Source organism: Pteropus alecto, unplaced genomic scaffold (assembly GCF_000325575.1).
Source record: "Pteropus alecto unplaced genomic scaffold, ASM32557v1 scaffold398, whole genome shotgun sequence".
NCBI lineage: Eukaryota > Metazoa > Chordata > Mammalia > Chiroptera > Pteropodidae > Pteropus > Pteropus alecto.
In genome coordinates this window covers 4289843-4311389 of record NW_006442497.1, presented here as the reverse complement: position 1 = coordinate 4311389, position 21547 = coordinate 4289843, and the positions used below count along the sequence as shown (strand labels likewise).

General features: G+C 34.6%; 1 protein-coding gene across 4 annotated transcripts in view; it reads left to right on the top strand.

Moving 5' to 3' along the window:
* MYH10 (myosin heavy chain 10) overlaps positions 1-21547 on the top strand; it is a 129066-nt gene that overhangs the window by 42424 nt on the left and 65095 nt on the right. For all 4 annotated transcript variants that reach the window (XM_006922377.3, XM_006922376.3, XM_025040087.1 and 1 more), the window contains exons 6-8: positions 5952-6044; positions 18368-18431; positions 20216-20314. In XM_006922377.3, coding sequence (XP_006922439.1) covers positions 5952-6044; positions 18368-18431; positions 20216-20314 — 256 coding nt within the window. The remainder of the gene's footprint in view (positions 1-5951; positions 6045-18367; positions 18432-20215; positions 20315-21547) is intronic.

Here is a 21547-nt window from a genome sequence, read left to right as displayed (position 1 = left end):
CAGTGAAACACCAGGCAAGTGCTCTTCTTTATGCTTCTTAGTTTTGAGTGTTTGCACTAATTTCTGTCTTTAGATTGAATCTCTATTAGAAACAAATACTATTAGTTCTGAGTGAAATCTATTATGAAAAAATTTTTAATTTTGAAGATTTGTTGCTTAGAGGCTTATTCTTTTCATGAGAAGCAGCATGCCGTTTTTGCTTTAAATTTGTTTTCTAGATGAATTTTAATAATTATTTACCCTTTTATCATGACATTGAATCGCATGTTTATGAAGCCTATAAACTCAAGGGTTCGTATGTCAGATGCTAGGTGGAATTTTTTTTAATACTTCTTAAACACATGGAAGCCTAGCTTTATGCTATACATTAAATTTTGAATTTAGGCCTACAACTTTAAAGATGCTACCTTTTGGGTTAACAAATATCTAATCTATTAAAATTGTATGGCCTATGTGTGTTTTAACCTAAGGGCCTTATTGTATTTAATATATAAAATTAGAATTTTTTTTGGCCACAGCAAATAGCGGAAGACTTATTCTTCCTGATTATCAGATGCCCACCTTTTAGCTCCACAGAAAATAGCAGTGAGCATTTGCTACTACCTGGGAAGAGAGGGAGGGCAGAGCTGAGCCAGGTACCTCAGATAAAATGGGGCATCTGTACTTGGACTTAATCCTTTCCCTAGCGTTGGAACAGTTTTGGTTTTTCTGTCTTCCACAAACACAATTATACAAAGCTAATAAAAAGCAAGAAAGGATGTTGAGTTATGGAATTGATCTATTAATATAAAGAAACTATCTTAAGTGTCTAATCTAGAATAGAATAGAAATAAATAGTCCAGATACTAAGATTTTCAGATACCTTTCTTAAAATTCTAAGAAATTCTCAGACCCCAAAGCTGTACTATACCTGTGAAGGCCTATGGTGTTCTCTTGTTCCGTTAGCTGCAGACCATACCATTCGTACGAATTGGGAGAGTTAATGAAATAGTCATTATCCTATAGGTTATTTAAAAGGCTTTGCTGCCAGTTAGAGAAGGAATCTCTAGACTGGAAACTAGCTTTTCCTTGAGCTTTGCCAGTACATGTTAAATGACCTTTTAATATGTACTTAGGTCACTAGTTAAATAAATAAAGTACAAATTTAGGTTTCCCAGTCCTCTGTGGAATACCTAAATCATTATCATTAACATTTTGTTTCGATGTCATTTTAAACTACCAAGCGGATCTCTGTTGTACGTGAGTAGCATGTTTACCCATAGATTTTATTTTGGATCAAATCAATTCCTGGGTAGCAAGTTCTCAAAGAAGGCAACAACTTCTCTGGGCCGCGCTTCACTGTCATTGTTGATTTGCATGTCTTACTGCATGTATCTCCTATGCACAGAATTGTCAGTGCTGCTTTTCCCAAGTTTATTTTAATAATAATCTAGTCAAAGAGTAGCTATGCTTATGTTTTTAGAAACATGAAAAGAATACTGGTTCTTAATGAATTTTCCTTCTCTAGCACACTTAAGGAATATGAGATGCTCATAAGTGGTGGGGAATGATTACACTCTGGAGAGGGTCTTCTCGGGAAATTACTTCTCTGTCCACAGTCCCTTCTTCCTCCTGGGGTTCCGCTATTCTTGACTTCCTTACTTAATTTTGAGGATGACTGCTTAAAGTAATAATTATAATGTTGTAAGTCTATACTTTGCAAGGTCGCTATTTCTTTTGGCTCGATAGCACTGGTTTGTAAATTTTTAGCATTTTATCACTAAACAGTAGTATGAATTGTAAAAACAAAAAGGAAGGCATGTCTAGGCTCCTGATTTTGAGTCTTTTAATTATTTGTCTCTTTGCTCATTCTTCTCGTAAAAATCAGCTTTATTGAGGCTTAATTCATGTACCATAAAATTTACTCATTTAAAGTATACAGTTCAGTTTTTTTTAAGAATATGTAATTATCACTACAATTAATTTTAGAACATTTTCATCACTCCAAAAAGAAACCCTGTACCTCGTTAGGAGTTACCTTCCATTTTCTCCCAGCCTCTGAAGATCACTAATTTACTTTCTGTCTCAATGAAATTGCCTATTCCAGATATTTTGCATGAATAGAATCAGAATATGTGGTTCTCTGCAACTGTTCTTCCACTTAGCATAATGTTTTCAAAGTTCATCCCTGTCGAACATGCGTAAATATTTTATCCCTTTTTGTGGCTGAATAATAATCCATTATATTAAATATGTCACGTTTTGTTTATCTGTTCATCAGTTGATGAACATTTGGATTGTTTCCATTGGGCTGTTATGAATAATGCTGCAGTGAACATTTGCATACAAGTTTTTGTGCAGATATATGTTTTCAGTTCTCCCAAGTATACTCCTAGGAGTACAATTGTTGGGTCTTGGTAACTTTCTTTTTAACCTTTTAAGGAACTGCCAAACAGTTTTTCAAAGCCATTTTACATTCCCACCAGCAATTCATGAGGGTGCCAGTGTCTCTATATTCTCTCCAATGTTTGTCACTGTCTTTTTATTATAGCCATCCTAGCAGTGTGAAGTAATCGCTCTTTTTTATATTTGCCTTTGAAATTTAATCTTCATTATGGAAATATGAACAAATAGAAATAAATTTTCAGAATTAAGGTCACTATATTTAAATAAATGTTTACCTATAAACTTTTGATGTACTTTTTATAATAAAATTAAGTCTTACTTGACTTTATTCCCCAGCCAACTGAAAGTATGGTTTCCGTGCCCTCTTCCCTCATCACAGATTGCTGTTACAGACCTTCAAAGTCAGTACTGTGTTCAGGTTTTGGTGTGGCAGTTTCAGAGAATATTTGAAAAAAAACTAATTTCTAAAACTTTGATCATCCCCTAAGAAAGATTCCTTTAAGCCAACCCACCTGCCCCAATGACTATTGAGTCATCCAAATCTAGATAACAGCTTCAGGATGATTTAGTATCTGCTGGTCTAAACTGCCTTGAACTAAGACGAAAAGGTGATACATAGCAAGTAACAAGTACAGAAATTAGAGCCTGCCAGTTGATATTAGAGTCTATTTCTTAACACCTCGACTGGTTGCTGCCACCTACTTTCCTCCCTCCTCTTGTGGTCAGTGGGACACCTGTAGCTTTTCCCTGTCAGGCCTGTAAGATAGAGAATGATATCAGCCTAAGTCCCCTTGTTGGCTGAACTGGAGTTTTGAAAGAGGTATATATTTTTTACCAATTTCAAACTCATCCTATATCTATCATATAGCAAATATATATCATACACTATATAATAAAGAGTTTTCATTATGATCGTTAAGCCTTTAAAGCATCATATAAGTATAAATGCTTAGAACTTTAAAAGTGATTTCAATAGCTGATACTGATTTTTTCCTACATTCCCAAATGACATTTCTCGTTATCATATAGAATAGAAATAAGGAACATTGCCCATCCAATTCTAGCAGAAAGGTTAACACCTAGTCACTGCCCCCTAATGGTTTATAAATGGCTTCATAATTTGGTTTAGAGATCTTAGCACTGTTTATCTAAACATGAAATTTCTTAACACAGAAATGATCAAATTTAGTAATGATTTCTTAATTTAAGACCATTTTTGTATGTTTTATGATATTAACCTTGTATCAAGCTTTTTGTGATTGATTTACGAGTTTTTGAGAACTTTGCTTGGTCTTGTTGATGTCACAAATCCATTAGACAGTAATCCCACAACACTGTTAATGTAGTGGCCCCAACAGCAGAGACATGGAAGTGCCCGAGTCTACAGTAAATGGTCATTATGAAGACCCTTAACCCAAATCTTATTGTCACCTTTTAGCTCACCACCATCCCTTCTTTAAATACTAATAGAATGTTTTAGGACGTCTGATTATGCATTCATTCAGTAACATTAATGGTATACCATTTTGACCCGTTACTTACTGACTGAGCTAGGTGCAGGGGATATAGCTAATTACTATAAGCCAAAAGAAGAAAGAATAAACTCAGTAGATTTTCTCTCTCTCTCTCTCTCTCTGTCTGTCTCTCTGTCTCTCTGTCTCTCTGTCTCTCTGTCTCTCTCTCTCACACACACACACACACACACACACACACACACGCACACACTAAAGGAAAAGAATAGACTTGACCCAGAGAATCCTTGTAGCCATGTCTAAGGAATGTTAAAATAGGACATCAGTACTTGTTTTACTTCCGAGTTAGAAAAACAGTTTAACGGTGGGTTATTACTTAAAGTATTTTCATTATGGTTTGGCAGGATAGTATATGTAGTTTTAAGGAATCTGTATTCTAATTCATGGACTTAACAAATGTTTAGTGTTGTAAAGATGATGGTCCACTTATCAAAAGTCATTGTTTCTGACGCTTTCTACATTCTGGTTATACATTCTGAGTGACATAGAAAGGATTTTAGAGCCCAAATAATTGTTGCAGAGCCAGTATACCAAGGACTTTGCAAGATGTTAGCCATAGGCATACTGATGAAGTGACCCCTGACCTCAAGGGGAAAAGTACTCTGTTATATAACAGAATAACTAACATTCTTCATTACGACTCTCAGTCATTAAAATTGGTTCAGAAAACCATGTTTAAGAAATTTTGGTAGCATATAATATTTAGAAAGATTTATATCAGAAATAATCTGGTGTTTTGAAGTCAGTAATTAGCAAGTTTCACAGTACAGGGAGCATATTATCTAATGCCAAGAAAGTGAATCGGTACTTTGTAATGTGAAATTCCCGTAGCTTGGGGTTCTCAAAAGGACATGTTCCTGGCTGGTCTCAGTGGAACACAATCATAGACTGTAATTAAGACCTGTGAAAGTCTGGACAACCCAGATATAAGTTCTACAGAGCAGACATTTAAGGGGCATGTCTCCTCACTATGTCATGTGCCTCAGGAACACTTCCTCACCCTTCCAGCTGAGTAAAGGAGTCCAAACTAGGGTTGGATGCCAAGATTATATATATATAGCATATATTTGTTCCTGTTTTGAATTTGATTATAGTATAATGAATCACATAGCAATTGGCCATTAATTAACAAATCTTATGTGTAGCTCCTTATATTCCTTTTTTTGCTTAGAGAATCATATTTACTAGTGGTTTTTATTCCTTTCTTTAGGTCTAAAATACTGTGGGTGTTTTAAAGTATAGGGGTAAGATTTACGTTTGGAAAAAGCAGATTTGTTTACATCGTGCAATATAATTCTAAAATTACGGTCAAGGAATACAGCATTATTTTCTAGTGCTTTTCATGGCCAGAAATGACATCGTGCTTTCCCATATAGCTTTCTATTGTGTTTCCTGATTAAAGCACATATTAATATACTTAGAACTTTTTGTAAAATCTGTTTTATAGCCTAATTTGTACATATAAGACACTGGGGAAAGCATACCTTATATCAAGTACTCTATACTTAGCCTTTTAAATTAGAGCAAGAAGTCAGTAGCATCTCCATCTTTGTCATGAAGATGAGGACATTGCTTTATCTACATCATTAAGATAGTATGTGAAACCTTTGGGAAAATGGCAATCTTTATACCACTAATTAAAACATATAAGTATTAATATGTTCTTAAATTATCACGCTAAATTTCATTTTATGCAAACCAGTTTCTTTGTTTTATTTTCAGAATTCTCTAATTTATGTGCCTTGTCCTTAAATTTATCTTCTCTGATCAATGTGACATTTTCTTCTTGCAATCACTTTATGGATGCTAATTTTTTTCCTTCAGGAGAGCCTCATAGGACCAAGAATAAGAAGCCAACAAAGGTTGCTGGATGGCAAACTAAATGAAAGAACTGAGGAAAAGAGGCAGTTTTTTTGTACTGTTTTGTTTTTTTCCCTGAGAACTGAAGTAAAGACATTGGATTAATATACATCTGCTTTTATTTGTGTGTGTGTATGTGTGTGTGTGTGTGTGTGTGTGTGTAATGTCTTTTAGGGGGAACTTGAACGGCAGCTTTTGCAAGCAAATCCAATTCTGGAATCATTTGGAAATGCGAAGACTGTGAAAAATGATAACTCATCTCGTTTTGTAAGTTGAAAAGTATCAGAAACTTAATTCCTCAGATTTTTAGTTAAATGTCTCCTATGATTAATTAAATGCAGTACTTTCTAGATTTTCAGAAGAGGCTAATCGATGTAGTATAGAACAGTACTGTCCAATAGAAATATAACACAAGTCACCTGTAACCTAAAATTTCCTAGTAGCCACATTTTAAAAAGCAATAAAATGGAAAATGTGAAAATAATTATAATCATATACTTATTCTACGTGAACACATAATTATATTATTGTATGGATAGATAATTATACAACCTCTCTGAACTTATTTGTTCATCTTTGGTGGGGGATGATATCTAAAATTAGATGCATGTTTAGAGCTTAACACAGCACTGGGTATAATAAATGCTCAACAAATAAAGTTGGTATTCAATGTAGTTCATTGTCCTTTTCATACCTTGCTGTTTTTATGGGATATGGACCTCAGAATAATTTGTCACAGAATAATTTTCTGTTTAAAAATTCTTCAGTTGTTCAGCTCTCTTAATTCATTTCTCCCTCAGTTTGACCAACATTAACAGTTTGCCTGAGGTTATCCTAAGTGACGGCCAAATCAGTATTAGTATGAAGACACCACCCTCCCCATTCAAACCTGCTCAGAATCAACAGCTTAAATGGCAAATCATCTCTGAGCCCATATTCAATACAATGGTCATTCTTTCAGTAAGTCTTTTGCCCTGGATTATAGTCATCAAGATTCGATAACCCTTTCCATGGTCAGTTTGGAGAGGGTCTTCGATTTGAGTTATTTCTGCTTAAATTGTTCAAGTGAATTCTGTTTTTTTTTTTTCTCCATCTTCTGACATTAGAAATATTGGTAAAAGTCAAGAAGGCCAGAATAAGAGAGGCTTCAATTCAATGGATAATTTGGGGGAATCTAGTATCATTGTGACATACTTTTTTACTCAAGGAATGTAAAATCATGATCTGCGTGCTAATTTTCTGATGACATGGTTTCTGTGATCAGTGGAAGTGACTAGATTGAGAATCACAGAGGACACGGTAAACACAAAGATAGCCAGGTAACCAACCCTCTTATGAGTTTGCTAGGGCTGCCATAGCAGAGTACCACAGACTGGGGGGCGCTTAAACCACAGAAATTAATTTTCACACAATTGGAGGCTAGACGTCTGAGATTAAGGTATTGACAAGGCTGGTTTCTTCTGAGACCTCTTTCCTTGGCTTGTAGGTGACCATCTTCTCCCTGTGTCTTCACATGGTCATCCTTCTATGTGTGTCTGTGACCTCTTCTTCTCTTATAAAGACACCAGTCATTTTGAATTAGGACCCTCCCTGATGACTTCTTTTTAACTTAATAACCTCTGTAAAGACTTGATCTCCAAATATAGTCATGTTCTGAGGGACTAGGGTTTAGGATTTTAACACATGAATTTTGGGGGCCGGACTCAATTCAGAACATGGCATCCTCAGAGATAGTTTAAGTATACGAAGCCTTCCAAGTTATATAAGAGATTTATGTGGTTGGAATATCGTTTATTCTTAATAAGTAAAATTTGAAGATTCACTTACTCCACGTTTATTTAGTAATTAATTTAGCATTTTATGTACAAAGTGGGGTAACAAATATGCCTATGACAGTAGGAAGCATGGCTGTGACTTTTGGATTTACAAAAGATCTGGGGAAGCTGAGCTTCGTTTATAGAGTTTCTGTCATTCCATGGATCATCAGTATTGAGCCTGAGCCGCAATCGAATGTTAACTTCTTCCTACTGAAAGCCCTATGTTTAGTGGCTGTGTCATGGGATAGAAGACACTGAGCTACCAGCTTAGGTATGTGAAACTCTGTGAAGATTTTCAACAACTTCTTAGTGGAAAATGTTTCATTTTACCACATAAATCAAGTTACCAGTCTGTTCTGATTTTCTCCCCCTAAACTGTACTTTAAATTGAAGAGAAACAGTTTTGGGCCCATTTTTCTCATTTTTACATAGAAAAGATAAATTGCTACTAACCAGTCATTTGTGTCCTTTGATAAAGAACGTAACGATTCTATTATTAAGTGATAAAGGTTAATATACTTGCAAGGATTTTTGTGTTTGAGTCAGACAGAATTACAATTCTGAATTAGCTATCTATTGCTATGTAACAAATTACCCTAAAACTTAGTGACTTAAAACATTTATTATTTCAGAGTTTCTGTGTAGTGGGTGGTTTTGGCTCAGGCTCTCTCCTGAGGTTGTCATGAGATGTCGTTGGCTAGAGCTGCAGTCCTGTGAAGGCTTTACGAAGCTCACTCAGGTAGCTTTTGGCAAGAGGCCTCTGTTCCTCGGGTTGAAGGCATCTTCATAGAGGTGCTTGCTCCTGATATGGTACCTGGCATCCCACAGAGCAGATAATCCGAGAAAGAGCAAGACAGAAGCCACACAGTATTTTTTATGACCCCAACTTGGAATATACCATCCCTTTAATATATTCTGCTGGTCAAACAGATCAACCCTGATAAAGTATGAGAGGGGACTCCATAATGACGTGAAGAACAGAAGGTGGAGATTACTGAATTCATCTTGGAAATTGGCTACCACAAATTATTAGACAGATTTCCATATTGACATATATAGGTTATAAGCTGTAATTGCATTGTTCTAGATCAGTGGTTCTCAATAGGAGGCCCCGTGGAGAATATTAGGTAGTGTCTGGAGCCGTTTTGTTTGTTCAGCTAGGGCAGTCGTGTAGTGGTGTGCATCTGACATCTGGTGGGTAGAGGCCAGGGATGCTGCTAAACATCCTACAGGACAGGCCCCACAGCAACGAATTATCTAGCCCAAAATATCAGTTATGTTGAGGTTGAGAAACCCCGCTCTAGCTTGTTCCTTTAAATTGTAGTCTAAATTAATTACTTTTTTGAAATTTACTTGCAAAGTACTTACTATACATGAGTCTCCTAATGCTTATTATTTACACATGCTATTCCAAAGATTGATATAAATAATTCTGGTAGGAATTGTACACTCTACTGGTAGGAAGAATGTCTTAGATTGTTTTCTAGTAAGATTGATTCTAGCAAGAATCACCTATCTGATCTAAATTCTGAACAAACCATGTTTCAGCTGAGTTGTTCTCTGGATCCTTGGTTCCTGGCACTGTGCCTCTTACATGTAGTAACATAAGTGTATTTATGGGATGTTCCACCTTCCAAAGTACTTGTACTGTATAATCTTTAAGTATGCTCAGTCTAATATGTTAAAAGCTCATCATTTTAGAAAAAATGTTTTTGATTAAGGCAATGTTCTTAGACATAGCTATGCATTCAACCGAGAAACAAATGTATGTTTAAATTGTTGACTTTGGGCTTTGATTTTTAGAAAGTCAACTTTATATTGATATGTATAATCTTTTTTTAAAGAAATAGTTTAGTAGCTAGCTATTATCATAAGGCATTAACGACACAATACTGTAAAAAGTGGTTGATTTTAGTCGTTACATAAAAAATAGTTGAGTAATTTGTTCCATTGACTAATGTTCAGTTAAAATATCCCTTAGCAGTTGTCTGTGGATGTTGCCAATACTTTGATCTCAGGGGTTTAGCCAGTAGTCAGTGTAGATTCATTTTTAAATTAAATTTTATATAATTTAGGTTTTTTGTTATGCAATTCATTTATTAAGCACATATTCTTTGCCAGGCACTGTGCTGCTTAGTTGTTCTATTTGGATGTCTAATAGATTTCTTAAATTTAACATATTCCAGATAGAACTTTATCTTTTCCATCCAAAATTTGTTTCTTAGGTCTAATGTCAACATATGGTACCATCAAAATCATCCAGTTACTTAAGCATAAAATAAAATAAAAACAACAAAACCTAGAAAAACAAAATATCTAGGAATCATCCTTGATTCAGCCTTTTTCTCATGGAATAAATCCTATTTGTTACATTTCCAGAATGTATTTCAAATTTGTCCACATTTCTCCTTCTCCCTCTTAAACACCCACTTAGTCTAAAACTCTATCTGATGAATTTCCTCTATTACTATCACAGTGTCCTATCGATTTCCCTTATAGCTCTTGTCACAATCTGTAGTAAATTTCTCTGCTTGTTCATGGTCTCTTCTGCTAGAATGTAAGATCTCCGACAGTAGAGACCTTGTCTGAGTTGTTCTCTGGATCCTTAGTTCCTGGCACTGTGCCTCTTACATGTAGTAACATAAGTGTATTTATGGGATGTATTTAGTTAAAAGATGGTTGCCTGCTAAGTGCTAGACCTCTTCTAAACCTTGGGAATATATCAGTGGACAAAACCAAACTTCCTAGCATCATAGAGCTCACCTTCGTTTAGGTTTTATCTCTAATATATTTTCAACAACATGACATAATGTACAGTTGAGCTCAGGGAATGTAGTACATGTACTAGACCCTGTGCGAATATGTGTGACCCAGTTTTAGAATCATGGGCAGAAGATATGTGGGAGGCGGTGGCTTCGTGGACAGGCCAGGCCTTGGCTTGGGATTGGTGTTGTACCCCATACTGGGAGAGTAATGTGATATTAAAAAACGAGTTGGGTGTACAGTGGAATTTCATGTAGTCAGTATTTACAGGCCACGTGCTTGCAATGGAAATATTTGAAACTGTAAACTCCACAAGCTTTAGAATCCATTTGTTTCCATTTCTTTGATCTGATATAGACAAGTAATTTCCTGAAGAATATCTTTTCTTTCAAAGATGCTAACATATGGTTTGTATTAAAGGAGATTCTTTAGGAGAGCATTACCCTTATGAAAATAATCGTTCACAGTTACTCCAGTTCTGTTTATAGAGAAGTAAAATGCATTCCAGATGGAGGAGATTTTATGTAAAATGAATCTCTTGTAATGAAACTTTAAAAACAGGGACTTCAATTTCAAAATGATTGTATCAGCAGATACATCTTCCCTCAGAAAGTTTTAGTAGGACTCATTTTCTGTTTTTGCACAATTTTTTTTTTTTTTTTTTTTGCAACCTTATTTAAGCAAACAGTTTGGCAATTCCCAAGTTTATGTGCTTCTTGCTAGATAATTAGCCTCCAGTTGTTACAACTAGATAAAGGCTCTAGGTATCCTCACTATTGCTTAGCTACCAGATTGCAATGAAAGCAAGCCAGAATTCTATACCCTCACATATATTTATTAGCAAGCAGACTCTAACAACAGTTTTGTAAGTAAATCGAATGCAGTTCCTGCTCTGTCAGTCTTTAGTATTCTCACCTAACCTTTCCCTAAAGATTTACTGAGACGGAGACAGTCTGTACCAGGCAACCAGCATCTTCTGAATCAGTGGCTGTACACAGTCATTTTAGAATCGAGCCCTAGGCAGCCTTCCCAACACTACGGCCAGCCTTTCTAAAGTCTTAACACCTTGTTCACACCAGAGTCAGGGGATGTCTGTCTATTTCCAACCAGTCTATGTCTCTTAGTGGCACTCACTTTACTCCAGGAATTTCTAATATCCGTTATACTAAGTAGCAAGGCTACCTAGTTAACATGAAAGCTCATTTTACTAATTAACAGAGCTTCTGGTGCAGTTTGGAGATTAAGATAGCTGAAGCATTTAAAATAGCCATCTGGCCTTTGAGTTAATCTTAGCTAATTACTCCTAGAGTGGGTTTTCCCATTTAGGGTAACTAGTTGCCTCTAAAGTAGAGATTTTTACTGGAGTAAACACACATACATAGCACACTATGTTGACGTGTTTTACAGTAAATTACAGATTTTATGACAACTTTAAATACCAAATGAGGAAGGGGAAAAATATTTTCAGAGCATGAAACAAACCTGTGTTGCCCCTGTAGTAAGTGTCTTACAATCTAGGTTTAATTATTACAGATAATCTATAAGCACCAAGAAAAAGTTCAAAAAAATCGGTGCCGATTAAGAAGGAATAAAATTGTTTAAATAAGCTGATTTTCTTACTATTTTCATGACAGTATTAAAATGTCCACGTTGTGCTCTTGCACCTTCTAAATGAAATTCTTAATTTCTATTTTACCTAAGAGAGAGGATTCAAATTGTCTTTGCTGTCCAGAGCTCTTGCAGGAAGTATGTTGTCTCAGTTGTTCTTGGATTGGTACTCAATATACATATGACGTCAAAATACGTACTCTATAATTCATACATAATGTGCTTGTCATATTTTTCTCTTTTTCTTTGTTTTTTATTGGTGAAATTCTGGTTGAATGTTCTGAGTACCGTAATCTGACCTGTGTGGAAATCAAATTTAGAGTTGGCATTTTCACTACAAGTTTCTTCACATAATGTTTATAAGATTAGAGGACCTACTTGAAAGTAAAACTCTTTACTTGTTTTATACTTTAGATTTTTCTTTTAATAAAAATCTTAATTCTCAAAGAGTATTTATTATATAGGTGAGGAAAAGGCTTTTTAACATATAGATTTTATTCTTTCCCCTTCTGTCCCCCCCTGACTGAAGTAATTTCATATCCCATGGCCTGCTTCTTACCTAATTTGTCAGGATATCCAACATTAAGGGGAATATATAAATCCTAGACTGTTTGGGGATATTCCGCAAAGTATTTCTTTTTGGTTCTGAAATTTTACTTTGTCATGTCGTTGTCAAAATGCTCTCAATATAGCTAAATGTAAATGTTGCTTAGCATAGAGTTGATAATTTTCAACTTTGTGTTTTTGTTTTGTTAAAGTGTTTTCAAAATAGAATCAACTCTAGAACTCTGGCTTATAATTATAACCAAGATTTATTAGTGACTGTTGTTTTCAGAGATACTAGTTTCTTTTGGGTACGTATAGAAGAAGCAGGGGTTGGGGTGGGGGAAGGCTTGGAAGGACACCCTGATCCACACTATATCCTCCCCACATTGCAGGCTTCTACTGCCCCTTCTCTTTCCTCATGTCATTACACTTTTCCTGACCATTTTCATTTGGCCAAAAGATATTTCTCTGATACTAGCTGTAATGGCTAGAACAACTATGGACACCAGTTGTAAAAGGGCTAGGGAATTGATTTGGCTAGGGAACTGATGGGGAAATTAGATGTACATTGATGACTTTGTTTATTCAAGTAAATGAACATATGTCTAAATTATTTTGAGACATTTTGTTTTAGGTTGCCTGTTCAGAGAGCCAAAACTTTCATTTCTTCTATTTCTCTTTTGAATCTGACTTCCTTTCCTATTTACCATGAAGTAAGGGAAAAACATAAATTCACTATATATGAAATGTTCCGTTTTGTATTTTAAAGTTATTAAAGTTCAAATGTATCAATATAATAACTTTACCTTATTTCCCAATTAAAGAATTTATTTTGTTTAATGAATTTTGAGCTTCTAATTTGGGGTGGTAAAGGAAAGGAATAGGAAGTAGTATAAGAAGTTGAAAGCTTAAACAGCATGTCAATATATTCCTAATCAAAAAATTAAACAGACGTTGAAGTCTGAAAGTTTGCATTTCTATGTAATGAATTTTTTTAAGTGAAATATTTTTTCAATCAGAATTAGGTGATACCATATGATTTTGATTAACCTTTTTGCAATGTTTAAATGAGAAGTTTGAGAAAGTATTTCGTTGAACAGTTATGTTCATTGGCAATGTATGCTTCGCAGCTTTGAAGTAATAACATTGTCTTTTGACTACTGTCTCTTAAAATAGCAATTTTTTATTATCTCAATGAGGTATTATATAGCTAATACAGCTGTTTAAAACTTATAAAGAATTTTAACCCTCAATATAATGTTGGGACCAGATTTTCGTTTTTGAATTGTTGGGTTTTTTTGTTTTGTTTTGTTTTGTTTTGTTTTGTTTTGTTTTGAGCAATTCCAACTATTCGTAAGTACTAATAATTTTTGAACTTTATTCTTTCTTAGGGTCTTCCAAAGAACAAAGACAAAATTTACTTATTTTTAAAGTAGAATAAAACTCATTCTCTCTTATAATCATCAATGAGTCCATTGGACCATTTTATAAATCTGAAGATGTATTATGGAGTATTAGTGATCATTTTTTTTATATCTTGAAACATTTTGCTCTTTCATCATCCTAGGAATTGGTTCATCATTGCCTATCAATTATTCCCAAAGATGTTTAAAAAAAGACTAAAATAATAAGAATAATGGAATTGCCTAGAAGGATGCTCCAATAGTGACGATTGCATCACTCTTTAGTTTGCTTATTGTATTGCCCAAAGTATTGCACCATCCTTCAAGAAGGTATGTAAGAAGACTAGAGACACCATCTTTGTAGTCTACTTTTAGCTTTCAGTGAACATAGTTGAAAAGTCAGAAGTTTTCATTTTCTACCTATAATGGCAAAGAGAAGAAAAATAATAGAGGAAAATATTAGATGAGTCTGAAGATGAATGCAAGAGACAGAGTTAGCACTACAGACTCTAATGATGACAGTGAAATTGATTTTGTAAGTGAAGTCTCACATGATGACAGCCTAGAATTTTCTCAAACTCAAGAAGAATCTGTTTCTAAGGACAGGAAGGAAACGTGGCATTGGCATCCAGTTAGTTATTCAGTAGGAAGGACTTTCTTACTCAGTATTTTGCAACAAGTATCTGGACCATCTTTTGCTAAATGGACTTGTAACAGTATTCCTTCATCTTGTGTGTTATTTGCCTACCACAATTTATCTGGTATGGTTTGTAAGAGGACAAATGCTGAAGGCAGATGTGTGTATGAAAGTTACTGGAAGGAAATAGATGATGTAGAAATGAAGAAATTCATTGGGTTAACCATTCTAATTGGTGTTTGTAAATCTAACAATGAAAGTGTTTTACAATTATAGAGCAAAAGTCCTTCCTCTGTTTAACAAAATTATGAGCTGTCAAAGGTTTTAAATGTTCTTCAAGCATTGCATTCTGACAATGCAAGTACAAGAGTGAGAACCTGTTGGCAGATGAGAATAAAGGTGCCACATTGAATAGCCGTTAGTCTAGAATGTTGTATCTCTTGAAAATAATGGAGTTTTCCCTCACAACTTAGAGGTTGAAATCAGATTGCAGTGTATCAAGGACTACTACTCTTTGTAGTAGTTTTAAGAGAACTTAGAAATAAACAAGCATAGAACCTCCCTTTAAATTGCCATTTAGCTAAAAGCAAACTGATATACTTGATAAACTGTAAGACTACTAGGTTCTAAAGGCAGTCTTTCTGTGAAGCCCTCTTCCGTGTTCCCATACCACGTTTTAGTCCTTTGGAAGTGTCTGTACCACGTTGTTCTTCAAGTGTTGAGAGAGCACAGCCTCACAGTTCTACCTGCGTTTGGGGGGCATTGGGTCCGTACTCTCAATGCCATAAATGTGTTATTTGTGTAAAGTGGTTATTTGTATAAAAGTCATACATAGATGACATTATAAGAGCCTATCTCAAGGAGGGAAAATTATTCTCCCATGTAAGAAAAAAATGCAAACAAAACTTTCCCTCCCTCCCTCCCTCTCATAAAACAAAACTAGCCAAACAAACAAATTGTCATTTTGGTTTTGTGACTGTAGAAGAAAAATGCGAAATTCTCACTACTGGTCATTAAGCAGCCGCTTAAAGATGGATTTGCATTGTCTGGATGGAATTTAAATGGTTATCTCATTAAGTTTGGGTGGTATAAGATCAACTTTTAGACTAGAGGGTGTGACAGGTATTGGTGACTGACACTACCCTAATTTCCCAGGGATGTTCCAACTTTATATATTCTATTCCATTGTCTACATACACTCAGCTATAGATGTTAGACTCATGTCTAGAGATTTCTTTGGTTTAGCCAATGTTTTGATAATTTGTTATGTAGAGTGAGTGACTTTGTATACATGCCTGTGTGAGAGATGGTAAGAGGCTATTTGTCACAAAATGCCTTTGCTTCCTACAGTAATCGTATTTACCACCTCCCTTTTGAACACTTCAGAGTTTAGTGGCATCTGAAGCAGACTCTTAATGGAATGTCTGTTATGATGGCATGATACCTTAGGTGTGTCAAACCAGCCATGCATTTTCCGTGCAGAGCAAGGCTTTTCGATAATGTAAAATAGAATATTTATATTTTGGTGGGGCAGAGTTAGAAGGACATTTTGGAAATGATGAAGGGATTTTTTTATATTAGATTTATTGATTTATATTTTGTATACAATAAAATTCCCTCTTTTTAAGTGTACAGTTCGATGAGTTTAGACAAATGTATATAGTAGTGTAACTAGCACTGGGGTCAGTCCAGAGAGAGAATATATCCATTACTCCAGAAAGTTTTCTTTTACCTTTGTTTAGTAAATTCCCTCCTTCTATCCCTAACCCTGATAACCACTGATCAGTTTTGTTTTCTTTAGACTGTCAACATAATGGAATCATATAGTATGTAGTGTTTTATGTCTAGCTTCTTTCATATAGCATAATGCTTTTTAGATCCATCCATGTCGTTGGGTATATCGTTGGTTTGTTCCTTTTTATTGCTGAGTATTTCATTGTGTGAATATACCATGACTTCTTTATCCATTCACCACTTGATGGACATTTAGGTTGTTTCCATTGAGGGCCATTAATAATAAAGAGGCTATGAATGTTCATGTGCAAGTTTTTGTGTGGACACATGCTTTCATTTCTCTTGGGTAACTACTTAAGAGTGAAATTGCTGGGACATATGGTAACTTATGTTTAATTTTATAAGAAACTAGCAGTTGTTTTCCAAAGTGGCTGTACCATTTTGCATTCTTACTAGGGTTGTATGGGAGTTCTAGTTATTATATATCCTTGCTGGTCTTTCTTAAAAAATTTAGCCATTCTTTGGGGTATTCAGTAGTATCTCATTGTGTCCATTTTGATTTGCATTTCCCTAATAACTAATAATAACGAGCATCTTTTTATATATTTATTGACCATTTACATATCTTTGATGAAATATCTGTTTAAATCTTTTATACAGTTTTCTGGGGTTGTTTGTCTTGTTATCAAGTTGTAAGAGTTCTTTTTATATTCTGGGACCAAGTCCTTTATCTGATAATGTTTTGCAAATATTCCCTGCCAGTCTGAGGTTTTTCTTTTTACTTTCTTTACAGTGTCTTTTGAAGAACGGCAGTTTTAAATCTTGACAAAATCCAGCTCATCAATTTTTATTTTTCTGGTTCATGCTTTTTGCATTCTATCTAAGAAATCTTTGTTTAATTTAAGGTCATAAAGATTTTTCTCTATTTCTTTTAGAAGTTTTGTAGTTTTAACCCATACACTTAGGTCTGTGATCTACTTTGAGTTAATTTTGATGTATGGTATGAGTTAAGGGTCTAGGTTCTTTTTGTTTCATTTTACATATTTTCAAGCACCATTTGTTGGGAAAAAAATAGGTCCTTTCCCTATTAAATTACCGTGGCACCTTCAGTAAAGGCGACTTGACTGTACATGCATTGTGTATTTCTGGACTCTATTCTGTTCCATTGATCTGTAATCTCTATCCTTATACCAATACCACACTGTCTTAATAAATTTGTAGCTTTTTTGAAATTGAGTAGTGTAGTCCTTGAGCTCTGATTCTCTTTCTAAAAATTGTGACTATTCTAGGTCATTTTCAGTTCTCTATAAATTTTAGGATTTTATTGTCCATTTCCACAAAGAAAGCCCTCCAGTCCCTTAACTATTCATGTGATGAATAATAGTGTGATCAGTCCTTCTTCACTGTCATGGAAGAAACCATTCTTGATCATTGTTATGTTTCTTTGTTTTGCAAAGGGTTTAATTTGGCCTTTTATACCTATATTCATGAGTAAGATATTCACTTATTTTTTTAACGATATCTTTACCTGTTTGGGTATTCAGTATCATAATAATTTTATAAAATTAATTTTGAAATAATCACTGTTTTCTGTTTCCCTAAAACAGTTATATAGTAAGGCAACTAAATATTCCATAGGAATTTATAAAACTATTTCATTATTTTTTATGATTATAGTCTGTTCACATTTGCTCTTGTTTTTTTTCTTGAACGAATTTCTATTTTCCTAGGAAATCATCTATATTATTCAGTTTTTCAAATCTACCATTATAGGGCTGGTTGTATTGTCGCTTTAATGCTATTAAAATCTCCCATATCTCAGATTATTTAGAATAGTTTTTTAAAAGTTCTAAATGATTAGGGTTTCATTTTTGTTATGTTCAGTTCGTGAAGGTAGCCTATCTTATTGCTACTGTTTTGGAGTTTATTAAGGCTTTTTTTCCTTCTTTTTATTTGAGGCAATATTTAAGATCCATTTTTATAACAAATTCATGGATACTTGGCAGGGAACATCGACTTATTATTTTGTGATAATGTTCAGATCCTCTATGTCTTTATTTTCAATTTTCTCTTTATTTTCAGGGCAAGTTTATTCGGATTAACTTTGATGTAACTGGCTATATTGTTGGGGCCAACATCGAAACATGTATCCTTTTTCATAATAGCGTATTCCAAAATAAAGAAGCATTTAATCTTCCTACAGCTTCAAGACAATCCTTTGCGATATCACTCTCATAATCAAGATGATAAAACTAAAGCCCAGAGAGATTGTTGACTTGGTCAAATACTTTCATCTACTGAATATTAACTCCAAAGTGGTGTTTTGTTGTTGTTGTTTGTTTATAATACCAGGTCATAACCTGTTCACATGGCTGAGAAGTGGAGAGTCCCACTGAGGTGAGGATTACTTGTACATCAGCCCAGGAAATGTTTGTCTAGTATGAGGACCTTTAGGTGAATACTGTTATATTGAACTACTCTTCGGTTATTGTCGTGGTAGCCTATTTTTTACCATCTACTTTGGATACTCGTAGGGTGAGCATGTACGCATCGAAAATACAGAGTTAAAGTAATTTTAGTTAATATTAAGCAGAACAAAACTAGAGGAAAAAATGTCAAATACATGGAATAGTCTTAAGAAATATCACATGCATAAAATGGCCTTAGGAAATGATAGGTCTATATAGAATTAATTTGAGTAGAGAGGTAATAAAATAAAGATGATTCTGAATCGATAGTGTGCCAATTAGGAAGGCAACTCAGATGACAATTCTCTGATACTTGTTACAATAATATCCAGTGATAGAAATATGTTGTTTCTATCCCACAAGTAAAGGATAGATCAAAATTTCCTGGTAAACTGTATTTTGTGTCTCTAAATACACTCAGAGCCAGAAAACACGAACACTTGAAGAGACTAGATCTAGAGTTTCTCAATATGGGTCTGCTAGTCATATGAATGTATTTTTCATTAAATGTGAAGGATGCATTTGGGATAGTGTGATTTAAAATTTAAGCTATATGACTCATACAGAAATTATTCAGTTGATGGCCCCAGGGAAGGTTTATTTCGAAAGTGTCAATCGTCTTCCAAAGCAGTGAGACCTAGGCCAGTGTGACTGTCGACTCAGAGACACACCAGAAGTAGCAAGACATGGTGGACAGAGAACCCAAACAGCTCTCAGATCTGTGCTCCAAGTACACAGGCAGGTGTGCAGTGTTTTGAACACAGGAGCTGACTGGGAACTGAGCTGCTTGCCCCATGGGAAGCCCAGGCAGAGTAGGTAGCAGTGGTCTCCAGAGAAGTGAAGGGAAGGTCAGTGGTTCATCTAGGCATAGCTATCTCAAGGCATTATTTAGAAAACTTACATGAGATGATAGATGTCAAGTGGCTAGCACCACTTACTTATATGAGGCCTTCAATAAAGGGGGGCTCCCATGGGTAGCACAGTGGTTAAGCACGTACATATTGGAGACCAATCAAGTTTTGATTTCTAGCTCTCCCATTTATCAGCTTTGTTATTTGAAGTAATTTCTTTGTGTCTTGGTGCCCTTATTTGTAAAATTGTGATAATCTGATATTCAAAGGCTTTTCCTGCCTTAAACAATTCAATTTCATTTTTCATAGATTCTTACAGTTCCTTATGTAGTGCTGTGTTCTTTGGATATAATCCAAATCGGAAGTAGGGTAGGCTGGAGTGGGGTGAGGGCAGCACTCTGATCCCTCCCAGCCCAGTGAATCTAGCAGATTAGTGAGAAACATAAGTTGAGCATATTTTCTTTTTTCACTTACAAAGTTTAACAGTTTAGAATGGTTAATTGCAGGATAGTTGATATTTTTCAGAAAGATAAAACGCTTATGAATTAAATTTGTATAGACATGGAAAGAGGGCCACCTTTTCAATTTAATCCTTAACCATCTTTGCTCAGACCTTCTGGAAAAATCTCGTGCTGTTCGTCAAGCAAAAGATGAGCGTACTTTTCATATCTTTTACCAGTTGTTATCTGGAGCAGGAGAACACCTAAAGTGTAAGTTACAAAGTTTTTTACTATTTCATATTTATTTGGGTATCTTTTTTAATATTAAAGTTTTTTGAAAGAGAAAAAGACATTTCATACATACACACCGAAAATCTAGCTGGTTAAATTATGAAAATGAAATTGAACTTCCATGTCTTGGGATATAAGTGGCAGGTATATGGGTAGTGTTATATTATCTGGTCTTTTTGTTTCTTTTCTTTTAAAAAACTTCTAAATTAGAAGACAAATGCATTTTTATAAAGTTCTGTTTCAACATTTATAAATATAAAAGTGAAAAGAAATAAATTTACTTAATAAAATTAAGTTGAATAAATATATTTATTCCTAGATTTACAACTGAATATGTATGTTATGCTTCTTCTAGTACTAGAAAGAGCCTATAATGGATTTTCCTTTCTTTTTTCTTTTTTTTTTTTTTTTTAATCATGAACACAAGAACTCGAAGCTTGGGATTAGTCAGGGTAAAATGTATAGTTCTGTTCTGGGTCAGAAATTTGCTGAGTCAAAAGTATATGAGTGAGAGAAGATGCACCACTTTCTGATTTCTTCTGAGTTTCAAATTCAATGCTCCTTCTGTATGATTTCTATATATATTACCTAGATGTCGTAGTAGATACAGGCACAGTAATACTTTTCTCATCAGAGGTGTAGGTTTTTGCTAACCACAGACATCTGTGAAAGCACTGAACCCAGAAATTAATTAGAAAAAGACCTACAAGGGGAAAAAAAGCAACAAATAAATAGAGCCAAGAAGAGGCAAAAAATTCAAGATTATGCAGTACATGATGCTAAAGAGAAGAAAACCCTCAGGCTTTAACAACTGGTGATAATTCTGCAATAATAATGACACACAAAAAAAATAATATCGAAGTGTTAAAAGAAAGATACAGAAAAAGAAAACAATCACTACCCAGGAGAAGTTAAATGTGATGTAGATAAGAATTGAGGGATAGAAGTAATCAGCAGAAATTCTCTGTAGAAGAGCATTACAATGAAAGCTGGAAGCATATGATCACATCTCTTAAAGGGATACATATCTATTTTGATCCCTCCTGAGAAACATTCTTCTGCTCCCAAAGATCACATTTATTGGTAGAGTAAGTTAAGTTTCTCTAATTCATGGCCCTTAAAGTACAAGTAGGCGATGGGAGTATCCATTATAATATTCTGTGATAATATATATTGCATATCACTCTCAAAAGCAAATTCATTGCTAAACAC